The sequence below is a fragment of the Pogoniulus pusillus genome, chromosome 19 (genome assembly GCF_015220805.1).
Source record: "Pogoniulus pusillus isolate bPogPus1 chromosome 19, bPogPus1.pri, whole genome shotgun sequence".
Lineage (NCBI taxonomy): Eukaryota > Metazoa > Chordata > Aves > Piciformes > Lybiidae > Pogoniulus > Pogoniulus pusillus.
The window spans coordinates 23968536-23981357 of record NC_087282.1 but is presented as its reverse complement, the minus strand read 5'-3'; the positions used below and the strand labels follow the sequence as shown (position 1 = coordinate 23981357).

At 56.9% G+C, this 12822-nt stretch overlaps 1 protein-coding gene across 3 annotated transcripts in view; it reads left to right on the top strand.

Annotated features, from left to right (window-relative positions):
- HTR2C (5-hydroxytryptamine receptor 2C) overlaps positions 1–12822 on the top strand; it is a 268006-nt gene that overhangs the window by 211366 nt on the left and 43818 nt on the right. For all 3 annotated transcript variants that reach the window (XM_064159663.1, XM_064159662.1, XM_064159661.1), the window contains one exon: positions 10407–11042. In XM_064159663.1, the coding sequence (XP_064015733.1) occupies positions 10658–11042 (385 nt within the window). In that variant the 5' untranslated portion in view covers positions 10407–10657. The remainder of the gene's footprint in view (positions 1–10406; positions 11043–12822) is intronic.

The window sequence follows — 12822 nt, the reverse complement described above, 5'->3', positions numbered from 1 at the left end:
GCTGCTCTCAGTCTCATCACTTCCAGCCTGGACTGATCTCTAGGGCTGCCCTGACCCAGGAGCAGGACCTTGCACTGTGCCTTGTTGAACCTCATGAGGTTCTCCTCAGCCACCTCTCCTCTCCTTCAGTTTATCACCACAGCACTCAGTTTGGCAGCACACAGAATGCAGCTGAGAGAAGAGGGCAGGAGGAGGAGGAGGAGAAATGTGTGGAGGTTTTTTTAATTATTTAAGGGTTTTTTTGTGGTTTTTTTTTTCCACCATTATAGTCTTGGATAAAATCCAGTCCACTTTTGGAAATCTTCCTGAAACTGCTGTCCTCTCCAAGGTGTTCCTGCTGCTAGACATCCTGATGCTATTCTGGGATGGAAAACAATGATTTCTCCAGGCAGTGAAAGCTGAAAATAGATCAGTGAATAGAAGCTGTGTGGAAATGAATGGGGGTCAGGGAGGCTGGGTAAGGACAGCCCAGAGTTTTTCACAGAACATGGTGCAATGGAGGCAGGAGCCTTGGCTCACACCCAAGACTCACCTCTCTTCCATGGAATATTCTTCTCTCATGAGGTGAGGGGCACAGGTTCAGCAATGCTTATGCCAGACCTGCTGCTGTCCGACTTAGGGTTGTCCAAGCAAGTGGTGATGCTGTTCTGCTCTGAGAGCATGGATCCTCCTGCCTCCTGCTCAGTGTCCTTACTGATGAGCTGTGGAGCTGTTGGAGGGCAGCAGAGCCCTACAGAGGGACCTGGCCAGGCTGGATGGGTGGGCAGAGGCCAAGGGGATGAGACTGAACAAGGCCAAGGGCAGGGTTCTGCACTTTGGCCATAACAAGCCCAAGCAGCACTACAGGCTGGGGCCAGAGTGGCTGAGAGCAGGCAGGCAGAGAGGGAGCTGGGGGTGCTGGCAGAGAGGAGCTGCAGAGGAGGCAGCAGTGCCCAGGTGGGCAGCAGAGCCAATGGCATCCTGGGCTGGCTCAGGAGCAGTGTGGGCAGCAGGACAAGGGAGGTTCTTGTGCCCCTGTGCTCAGCACTGCTCAGGCCACCCCTGCAGTGCTGTGTCCAGCTCTGGGCTCCTGAATTGCAGAGAGATGTTGAGGTGCTGGAAGGTGTTTGGAGCAGGGCAGCAAGGCTGGGGAGGGGCCTGGAGCAGAGCCCTGTGAGGAGAGGCTGAGGGAGCTGGGGGGGTGCAGCCTGCAGCAGAGGAGGCTCAGGGCAGAGCTGATTGCTGCCTGCAGCTGCCTGCAGGGAGGCTGTAGCCAGGTGGGGTTGGGCTCTGCTGCCAGGCAGCCAGCAGCAGAAGAAGGGGACACAGCCTGAAGCTGTGCCAGGGCAGGTCTAGGCTGGATGTTAGGAGGAAGTTGTTGTCAGAGAGAGTGATTGGCACTGGAATGGGCTGCCCAGGGAGGTGGTGGAGTGGCCGTGGCTGGAGGTGTTGCAGCCAAGCCTGGCTGGGGCACTGAGTGCCATGGTCTGGTTGGTTGGGCAGGGCTGGGTGCTAGGCTGGGCTGGCTGAGCCTGGAGCTCTCTGCCAGCCTGCCTGGTTCTGTGATTCTAAGTCAGTATCAGCAGATATCTCAAATCACAGAACCACAGTTAGGGCTGGAAGGGACCTTGAAAGCTCATCCAGTCCAAGTCCCTTGCCCAAGCAGGACACCAGATTACACAGGAAGGCCTCCAGGTTGCACCCAGGGCTGGCTGTTGGTGGCAGGAGGAACAAAGTTTGCCAGCTTCTCCTGGCCACTGCCATGGACAAGGTGACACAGGGCAATGCTGAGGCCTTTGAGCTCTCTACAGCTGGGATCTGGGGGCTGTGGGATAAGCAGGGCCCTGGCAGTGCCATCGATCCTGCTCCACTCCTCTCTCCTCCACATGTGCCCAGCTATTTCGGGCACTGTGTTCCTTAAGTGACCCTGCTGAGGGCTTTTCTTAGGCACTTCTGTGATTTCCTTCACTTTTGCTAGCTGTGCCTTGGCATAAAAATAGCAACAGCTCCATCCATGAGTCACCCTGAGGAACAGGCAGGTGAAGGGGCCAGCTTTGCAAAGCAGTCATCACAGTCCCTTCCAGGAGCAGAGGTGGAAGCTGAAGACTCCTTTTTACCATTCTAGTCCCAAGTTAAGAAGAAAGAAAACAAACAAACAAACAAGCAAAGCTAACCCGAACAAGCCCCCGGATTGATTTGGTTCCTCAAGGAGCTGGTTCTAACCCTGGCTGTGGGCCATGTGCCACTGCTGGCAGCACTGGGGACAGGCTTGCATTCAGAGAGGCTCTTGCTGAGGAGGCAGTGGTGCAGATCTGCAGCACCTGCTTGGTGGAGAAAGGACTTGCAGAGAGTCTCAGAGCAGCTCAGGGCGGAAGGGACCCCCAGAGGGCATCGATTCCAGTGCCTCAACTTGGGTGCCCCAAGATGTCATCCAGCCTGGTCCTGAACACCTCCAGGGAGGTTGTGGAGCACAGAAGCACAGAATGTGATCTTTGATCACATTCTGTGCTTCTGTGCTCCACAACCTCCCTGGGTAACCTGTGCCAGTGTCTCACCACCCTCACTGCAAACGACTTCTTCCTAACATCCAGTTCCAACCTCCCCTCTGCCCCTTCAAACCCATTCCTCCTCCTCCTGCCATTCCCAGACCTTGTCAATGGTCCCTCCCCAGCCCTCCTGCAGCCCCCTGCAGATCCTGCAAGGCCACTCCAGTGTCTCCTGGAAGCCTTCTCCTCTCCAGGCTGCACAGCCCCAACTCTCTCAGCCTGTGCTCAGAGCAGAGCTGCTGCAGCCCTCTCAGCATCTTGGTGGCCTCCTCTGCACTGGCTCCAACACTTCCATGTCCTGCTTGTGCTGGGGGCTCCAGAACTGCCCCCAGGACTGCAGGTGGGGTCTGAGGGGAGCAGAGCAAAGGGGCAGGATCCCCTCCCTTGCTCTCTGGCCATGCTGCTCTTGCTGCAGCCCAGCACACCACAGCTGTCCTCAGAGCAGAGCTACTCGAGCCCTTGCATCATCTGCTCAAAGTCTGTCTCTTGTGTGTGTTTAAGAACTGCTCCTTTGGAGCAAGGACATGGATCTGGCAGCCTGCCTCTCCTGGCCCTCCCTGGCAGACCTGCTTTTTCTCCCGAGGGCAATTTCCTTCCCAGCACTCTGTGTTTGCTGACTGGCAGCAATTTGCAGCCCCATGCTTTGCAGTGCCTAAGTAGCCAAACAAACATCTATCTGATTCTCAGCAGCAAAACTGCTGAAGGAGTCAGAATTCTACCTGCTGATTATTGGGGTTTTTTTTTCAGCCCCATGCTCTGATGCTGCAGCACCACTCAGGCAAGAAGCTGTTGCTGCACAGGCAGTGATGAAATGCAAGAGGGGATGGCCCTGCTGACCCTTTCAGACCTCAGTCCTCAGCAGTTATGGAATTAGACATTTCTAGCTCAGAGCTCTTATCCTGCAGTGAGGTTGGGGTTAGGTTGTGGCTTTGGGTTTCTTTTAGGATCTCGACTTGAGTCATCTTCAGGGACAGAGGCACTGAGTGCAGCCTCAGCAGGTTTGCTGCCCACACCAAGCAGAGGGACCTGGGCAGGCTGCAGAGGTGGGCACAAGCCAAGCTCAGGAGGTTCAACAAGACCAAGGGCAAGGTCCTGCAGCTGGGTCAAGGCAATGCCAAGCACCAATCCAGGCTGGGCAGTGCCAGGCTGCAGAGCAGCCCAGAGCAGAGGGACTTGGGGGTGCTGCTGGAGGAGAAGCTCAGCAGGAGCCAGCAGTGTGCACTTGCAGCCCAGAAAGCCAAGCAGAGCCTGGGCTGCAGCAGCAGCAGTGTGGCCAGCAGGGCCAGGGAGGGGATTCTGCCCCTCTGCTCTGCTCTGCTGAGACCCCACCTGGAGTGCTGCATCCAGCTCTGGAGCCCCTGGGACAAGAGGGCTGTGGAGATGCTGGAGAGTGTCCAGAGCAGGGCCAGGAGGATGCTCAGAGGCTGCAGCAGCTCTGCTGTGAGCACAGCCTGAAAGAGTTGGGGCTGTGCAGGCTGCAGCAGAGGAGGCTCCCAGGTGACCTTCTTGTGCCCTTCCAGCATCTGAAGGGGACTCCAAAAAAGCTGGGGAGGGACTTTTGAGGCTGTGAGGGAGTGGCAGGAGTGGGGGGAATGGAGCAAAGCTGGAGGTGGGGAGAGTGAGGCTGGAGGGGAGGAGGAAGTTGTTGAGCAGGAGAGTGGTGAGAGGCTGGAATGGGCTCCCCAGGGAGGGGGTTGAGGCCCCATGGCTGGAGGTGTTTGAGGCCAGGCTGGCTGAGGCTGTGTGCAGCCTGCTCTAGGGTAGGGTGTCCCTGGGCATGGCAGGGGGTTGGGACTGGCTGTTCCTTGTGGTCCCTTCCCACCCTGACTGATTCTGGGATTCTAGGGTCTCTCCCTGCCCATGTTCCTTCTGCAAGCCCCAGCAAGCACAGGGCAGGGACATTAATGTCAATCACAGAATCGTGGAATAGTTCAGGTTGGAAGGGACCTCAAAGCTCAGCTCAGACCCTGGAGGGCCACTCCAAGATCTCCTTGAAGCTTTCTATTCTCCAGGCTGAAGAGCCCTCTGAGATCATTCAGTCCAACCAGCAACCCAACACCACCAAGGCCACTAAACCATGGCCCCAGGTGCTGTGGCCACATGGCCCAGAAGGCAAATTGCAGCCTGGGCTCCAGCAAGAGAAGCATAGATGGAGAGAGGGGATTCTGCCACTCTGCTCTCCTGAGACCTCACCTGCAGTACTACATCCAGCTCCAGAGCCCTCAATATAGGAAGGACATGGCCCTGACGGAGAGGGTTCAGAGGAGGGCCACAAAAATGATTAAGGGGTCGGAGCAGCTCTGCTATGGGGACAGGCTGAGGGAGCCTGGAGAAGAGAAGGCTCTAGGGAGACCTGAAAGTGACCTTCCAGGACACGAAGAACTTCCTTACTGCAAGGGACACAGAGCACTGGCACAGGCTGCCCAGATAGGTTATGGAGTCTCCTTCTCTGGAGACTTCCAAGACCCATCTGGATGTTCTCCTGTGCAACCTCCACTGGATTCTATGGTCGTGCTCTGGCAGGGGGAGTGGACTCCAAGATCTCCAGAGCTTCCTTCCTGCCTCTAACATTCTGCACCAGGGGCTGCAAGCAGGCTGCAGAGGGACTGTTCCCAAAGGCCTGCAGGGACAGGATGAGGGCAGTGGTTTGAAATGAGAGCAGAGCAGATGAGATTGGATGTGAGGAACAAGTTCTGCACCAGGAGGCTGCTGGAACATTGAAACAGGCTGCCCAGGGAGGTGGTTGAGGCCCCATGCCTGGAGATACTGAAGGTGAGGCTGGACAGGGCTGTGGACAGCCTGCTCTAGTGGAGGATGTCCCTGCTGAGTGCAGGGGCTTGGACTGGGTGAGCTTTGGAGGTCACTTCCAGCCCATTCAATCACTCTATGGTTCTATCATTCTAAGGTTCTTTCATTCTATCAATCTGTGGCTCTATCATTCTATCACTCTATGGCTCTATCATTCTATCACTCTATGTTTCTATCATTCTATCACTCTATGTTTCTATCATTCTATCACTCTATGGTTCTATCACTCTATGGCTCTATGGCTCTATCATTCTATCACTCTATGGTTCTATCATTCTATCACTCTATGGTTCTATCACTCTATGGCTCTATCATTCTATCACTCTATGGTTCTATCATTCTATCACTCTATGGTTCTACCACTCTATGGCTCTATCATTCTATTACTTATGGCTCTATCATTCTATCACTCTATGGTTCTATCACTCTGTGGCTCTATCATTCTATCACTCTATGGTTCTATCATTCTGTGGTTCATTCATTCTATCCCTCTACAGCTCTATCATTCTATGGCTCCATCATTCTATCACTCTATAGTTCTTTCATTCTATCACTCTGTGGCTCTATCATTCTATCATTCTGTCTATCTGGAACACCCCCAGGAGTGGTGACTCCACCACCTCCCTGGCTAAGCTATCCAGTGCCCAGAGTGGTGCCAGTGGTAGCATCACCTTCTCCAAAACCTCCCTCAGCTCAGACCTGGGAAGAAGCAAGACCAAGGTTGGACATCCTGCTCCTTGAACACGGCCTCATGCTTGGGCATGAGGTTGCTTTCTTGCCCTGCCCAAGTATTACAGCAGCAAGATCAAGAGAGACCACGAGCCCCAGAGCCAAAGGGCCACTGGCTATGGTGGGGATGTCCCCCCCAGCGCAGCTCACGTGCCACAAAGCTGCAGTCAGGTTAAAAAGGGGAGCTGTGAACCTGGGTAAAGCTCTTCCCAGCTTTAAAGTGAAGCCTGGGCTCAGAGGCAAATGCTCTGCAGTTCACAGGGAGGCTGTTTGCCTGGCGTGGTTTGCAGAGCAGCTGAGCTGCAGTAACAAATGGTCGAGTGGCTGCCTGCTAATTCATCTGCCTCTGCAGCTGCAGGATTACTTTCTCTGCACATACTGTGGAGCTTCTCCCTAAATAGGAAGTTTGGAGACCCTTTGGGAGCAATTAGCTACGATGCCGGAGCAGAGGTGCGGCTTTGTGCGCCGCTCGGCTCGGAGCTGCCTCTGTGCACAGAGCCCCTCAGTAAGGGTCCAAAACCTGCATGGATGCTAAAGGGTTTTTTTCTACTACAGGGCTCTGAGCACTTTTTACTTGTCAGGAAAGCTAATGTAAGCCCCTGCACTGCATTTAGCCTCTGATCCCTGCGCAGCAAACAGCTGTGCCACACACATGCCAGGGGGCAGCCAAGGGGCAGGCTCTGCCTCTGCCTTGGTTATTTATGTCAGGGAGACAGAACAGCTCCGTTCCTGCACACTGCACAAAGGGGCCCAGGGAATGCTGGAAGGGAATTCACAACAGCCCCAAGCAGCACTACAGGCTGGGGCCAGAGTGGCTGAGAGCAGGCAGGCAGAGAGGGAGCTGGGGGTGCTGGCAGAGAGGAGCTGCAGAGGAGGCAGCAGTGCCCAGGTGGGCAGCAGAGCCAATGGCATCCTGGGCTGGCTGAGGAGCAGTGTGGGCAGCAGGACAAGGGAGGTTCTTGTGCCCCTGTGCTCAGCACTGCTCAGGACACCCCTGCAGTGCTGTGTCCAGTTCTGGGCTCCTCCACTGCAGAGAGATGCTGAGGTGCTGGAAGGTGTTTGGAGCAGGGCAGCAAGGCTGGGGAGGGGCCTGGAGCACAGCCCTGTGAGGAGAGGCTGAGGGAGCTGGGAGGGTGCAGCCTGCAGCAGAGGAGGCTCAGGGCAGAGCTGATTGCTGCCTGCAGCTGCCTGCAGGGAGGCTGTAGCCAGGTGGGGTTGGCCTCTGCTGCCAGGCAGCCAGCAGCAGAAGAAGGGGACACAGCCTCAAGCTGTGCCAGGGCAGGTCTAGGCTGGCTGTTGTTAGGAAGTTGTTGGCAGAGAGAGTGATTGGCACTGGAATGGGCTGCCCAGGGAGGTGGTGGAGTGGCCGTGGCTGGAGGTGTTGCAGCCAAGCCTGGCTGGGGCACTGAGTGCCATGGTCTGGTTGGTTGGGCAGGGCTGGGTGCTAGGTTGGGCTGCCTGAGCCTGGAGCTCTCTGCCCGTCTGGTTGGTTCTGTGATTCATAGATTCATTGAATAGGGTTGGGTTGGAAGGGAACTGAATGATCATGCAGTTCTAACCCCCTTGCCCATCATTCCATGCAGTTCAGCTCTCCCTTTGGCCAGTGCCATGGGCATTGTGCCCCAAAGGGCTGCTTACACAACTCTCGTCCTGCTGTCAGGAGAGAGGACACACAGGCAGCTAGGAAGTTACCTGTGAAAAACAGGGATGCATAGGGAACAGATATGGAATAGACTCACATGATGGGTTGGGTTGGAGGAGACCTTCAAGTTCATCCAGTTCCAACCCCCTGCCATGGGCAGGGACACCTCCCACCAGCACCCAGGTTACTCAAGGCCTCATCTGACCTGGCACTGAGCACCTCCAGGGAGGTTGGGGACCACAGAAGCACTGAGTGTGATCTTCTGTGGAATGTGATCCACAACCTCCCTGGGCAACCTGTGTCAGTGTCTCTTCTTCTGGCATCCACAACCTCCTTGGGCAGCCTGTGCCAGTGTCTCTTCTTCTGGCATCCACAACCTTCCTGGGCAACCTGTGTCAGTGTCTCTTCTTCTGGCATCCACAACCTTCCTGGGCAACCTGTGCCAGTGTCTCTTCTTCTGGCATCCACAACCTTCCTGGGCAACCTGTGTCAGTGTCTCTTCTTCTGGCATCCACAACCTCCCTGGACAGCCTGTGCCAATCTCTCCCCATCCCCACTCTCAACAATCTCTTCCTCCTCTCCACTCTCACTCTCCCCTCTCCCAGCTCAAAGCCACTGTCCTTCAGCCTGCTACTCCCAGCCCTTGTCCAAAGTCCCTCCCCAGCTCTCCTTGAGCCCCTTCAGGTACTCTAAGGTCTCCCTGGAGCCTTCTCTTCTCCAGGCTGCACAGCCCCAACTCTCCTACCTGCACACTGTTGAAGTTAATTCTACTTCTCGGTTGACTTCCCTACTGCTGGTGGAGGCTGTGTTGGTGTTGTGCTGCCTGCCTTCCTCCTGTGCTTTTCACCCCCTGTTGTACATGGACACAGACACAAAGCAGTTGTAAGCTGCTGCCTTCACCAGTTGTAGTTGTTGGCAGCCAAACCCATTCTGCTCCTGAGAACACAACCCAGCTGGGGCTGGGAATGCAGCCCCTGGAGCCATGTGCCTGGAGTTCAGAGCCTGTGGGACTTGCTGGCTGAGGTCAGTGCATGAGGATGGTGCAGTCCTGCAGAGGTAGCAGGGTGCTGCTCTCCTGCCTGTCCCACATGGGCAGGGAGGGGCTGTAACCTGACTTGTCCTCACTTTGTGCTCCCAGGAGATGCTCAAGAAATGTATGGACACAGCACTTTGGGACACAGTGTGATGGGTGTGGTGGTGGTGGGCTCCATCTTGGAGGTCTTCTCCAACCAAGATAATCCTGTCATTGCCTGCAGCATGTGAGGCTCTCTGAGGAAATCTATCCTATGGACATGGAACTGCTGGAGCCAGCCCAGAGGAGGCCACCAAGATGCTGAGAGGGCTGCAGCAGCTCTGCTCTGAGCACAGGCTGAGAGAGTTGGGGCTCTGCAGCCTGGAGGGGAGAAGGCTTGGGGGGGACCTTGGAGTGGCCTTGCAGGATCTGCAGGGGGCTGCAGGAGGGCTGGGGAGGGACTATTGACAAGGTCTGGGAATGGCAGGAGGAGGAGGAATGGGTTTGAAGTGGCAGAGGGCAGGTTGGAACTGGATGTTAGGAAGAAGTTGCAGTGAGGGTGGTGAGACACTGGCACAGGTTGAGGGTGGTGAGAGACTGGCACAGGTTGAGGGTGGTGAGAGACTGGCACAGGTTTCCCAGGGAGATTGTGGAGCACAGAAGCACCCAATGTGATCGAAGGCCAACACCCCCAGGTCCTTCTCTGCTGAGCAGCTCTGCAGCAACTCTGCCCCCAGCCAGTGACATTGCCCAGGGTCCTTGTGGCCCAAGGGCAGCACTCAGCAGTTGATCTCTTGGTGTAGCTGTGTGTACCTAAGGCATATTGCATCTCTGCACCACTGATCTCCCAGTAAAACCCACCCTAGGCTGCTCCTTGTTCTGGGGCAGTTCAGCAGTTTTAGTTTGAGGAAGAGGAGGCTGAGGGCAGAGCTCATTGCTGTCTACAACTACCTGAAGGGACATTGTGGAGAGGCTGCTGCTGGGCTCTGCTCACAGGCAAGGGGAAAGGCCTCAAGCTGAGCCTGGGGAGGTTTAGACTGGACATTAGGAAAAAGTTTTTCACAGAGAGAGTGGTCAGGGAGTGGAATGAGCTGCCCAGGGAGGTGCTGGAGTCCCCCTCCCTGGCTGTGTTTGGATGTGGTGCTTGGGGACACAGTTTAAGGTGGGTGTTGCAGAGCAGGGTGCTCCCGAGGGGCTTTGCCAGCCTGCCTGTTGCTGCGGCTCTGTGCTGCTCAGCACCTGAGGGTTCTGACCACGACTGCTGTGCTCTGTTTTGGAAGGTGCAAACCGTACCCAAATGCTTCTCCCGTGGGAGATGCTGCTCTGCAGCTGTGCTCCAGCAGTGCTGCCTGCACGGGTTGGAGCTCCTGCAGCGGCCGTCTCCCGCGGCAGCAGAGGCTCTCTGAAGTGGCTATCAGTTGCCACATGCTTCTGCTCTTTGGGCTTGCTGCTGCTCGTCTCCCCAAAGCTTTAATTAGCCACAATCAGCTGCTCCCCAGCCAGAGCCCACCGGTGCGCTCCTCTCCTCCGGAGCTGGAGGCATAGTCTGTACCCGTAAGATAAGTTGGTTGCAGCCCGGAGGAGATCCCAGCCAGCAGGGAGGCAGCGCACGGGAATGTCATTTGCATGGGCGTGAAGAAGGTGCTGTGCAGGCTGCCATCGCAGTGACAGTGCTCTCCTCTCCTTCCAGAGCCATGGACCTGGCAGCCGCCCGGCGCCCGCAGAGCCTCCTTGCCCGCAAGGCTGTCGCCCAGAGGTCGTCTCGCAGCGCGCCCCGGGCCACTAGGAGAGGTCGGCAGTGACTCCTGCGAGGCTGCTCTGTCGCTATGGGAGAGCGAGCGAGTGTCTGGCTCGGCATCTGCGGAGTTGGGCCCCGGCCCCGCCGCTCGGCACAGGGCTCGGCAGCCAGGCAGGGCTAGGAGCCAGCCGCGCCCGCCGACCATGAGCCGCTCCGGCAGCACCGGGCTGCTGCTCAGCATCGCCGCGCTGGCGGCCGCGCCGCACCTGGGGCCGCACGGCGGAACCGGGGCTTGGGCCCTCGGCACCGATCTGACTCTGAACCAGAGCCTGCCCACGGCTGAGCCTCTCAACGCCTCTGAGAGGGACGCAGCCGCCCGGCCGGCGGCGAGGGAGAAGAACTGGCCAGCCCTGCTGATCCTGGTGGTCATCCTGCTGACCATCGGCGGCAACATTCTGGTCATTATGGCAGTCTCCTTGGAGAAGAAGCTGCAGAACGCCACCAACTTCTTCCTCATGTCCCTGGCAGTGGCAGACATGCTGGTGGGTATCCTGGTCATGCCCGTGTCACTCATTACAGTCCTCTATGGTAAGTGGCTTCCCTTCTTCTTCGGCTCTGTGGTTTCAGGGGAACCTCCTCGGGCTGCAGGCTCCCTGCCTCTTAGCTTCAGGACTGCCACTGTGCACTTGGCCATGGCATGCCTCAAGCTCTGCTGGGTGAGGGCAATGGTCTGCTGGCAGCTCAGCTGCCCTCCGTGCTGCTGGGGCTGGCCCTTGAGTGCTGTCAGCACCATGGCGGCTGTTTCCACTGCTGAGGCCCCCCTGGAGGAGCTGCTGCAAGGAGACAGCTTCTGTCCCTAGAGGAGCTGCCCCAGGAGACAGCTTCTGTCCCTAGAGGAACTGCCCCAGGAGACAGCTTCTGTCCCTAGAGGAACTGCCCCAGGAGACAGCTTCTGTCCCTAGAGGAACTGCCAGAGGAGACAGCTTCTGTCCCTAGAGGATCTACCCCAGGGAATCAGCTTCTGTCCCTAGAGGAACTGCCCCAGGAGACAGCTTCTGTCCCTAGAGGAACTGCCCCAGGAGACAGCTTCTGTCCCTAGAGGAACTGCCCCAGGGAAGCAGCTTCTGTCCCTAGAGGAACTGCCCCAGGAGACAGCTTCTGTCCCTAGAGGAACTGCCCCAGGAGACAGCTTCTGTCCCTAGAGGAACTGCCCCAGGAGACAGCTTCTGTCCCTAGAGGAGCTGCCCCAGGAGACAGCTTCTGTCCCTAGAGGAACTGCCACAGGAGACAGCTTCTGTCCCTAGAGGAACTGCCCCAGGAGACAGCTTCTGTCCCTAGAGGGAATGCCACAGGAGACAGCTTCTGTCCCTAGAGGAACTGCCCCAGGAGACAGCTTCTGTCCCTAGAGGAACTGCCCCAGGGAAGCAGATTCTGTCCCTAGAGGAGCTGCCCCAGGAGACAGCTTCTGTCCCTAGAGGAACTGCCAGAGGGGACAGCTTCTGTCCCTAGAGGGAATGCCACAGGGAAGCAGCTTCTCCTGTCTGGGTTGGACTGCCCCAGGGGTTGCCAGCACAGCAGAGCCTGTGGGGAAGCTGAGCAGTGTGCTCGGGGCTGCTGCACCTCTAAGGCAGGTCAGAACCAGTCTTTGAGCTCCCTTCTGGGGCAGTAGGATTGGAGCAGCACCGTGGCTAAGAGAGGAGCTGTGCACTAGGGGATAGCCTCTCCTGATGGCATTTAACCTGAGCTTGCCTCGGGTCTCTCTGCAGGGCGTTTAGCCTGTCTGTGCCTCTGTTTCCCCCCCTTCACCTGAGGAGATGCCTCTTGTGAAGGCAGTTGTGATCTGCGTGGGTCTGCTTCTCCTCTGCTCTCCCAGGAGCGCCTGCACCGCAGTGGGGCACTGCTCCTCCACCCCTGTGCAAAAGCCACTGCTGGCACTTCAGAGCAGTGCAAAGCCTGAGGCTTAGGCTCTGGCTGCTCAGTGTGACGCTGGGACTCCATCCCTTGATGTTACAAGGGGGCTTGGCCTTCCCCCTCCCCCACTGCCCAGGGCTGCTCTGCTCCCCTTTCACTGCAGCGCTCTGCTCTTCACAGGCCACAATGAATCACTTCTGAAGGCTGCTTCCAGATTTCCTCTGAGGAAATATTTGGGTGTTGCCATTCCTGGGGAACAAATAATGCTGTTTACTCACAGATTTGATTAGGTATTGGTTTGCTGTCCTCCAAAGTAAAAAGCAGGGATATTTATGGGGCACCTTCCCCTCCCCCAATGATTAGGTCAGACACAGATTGATTTCTGCAAGGCACTGGTCAAGCATCCATCACGCCAGGGCTTACAGCACTTGTCTAGAGGGGGTTAAATGGCTCTGTG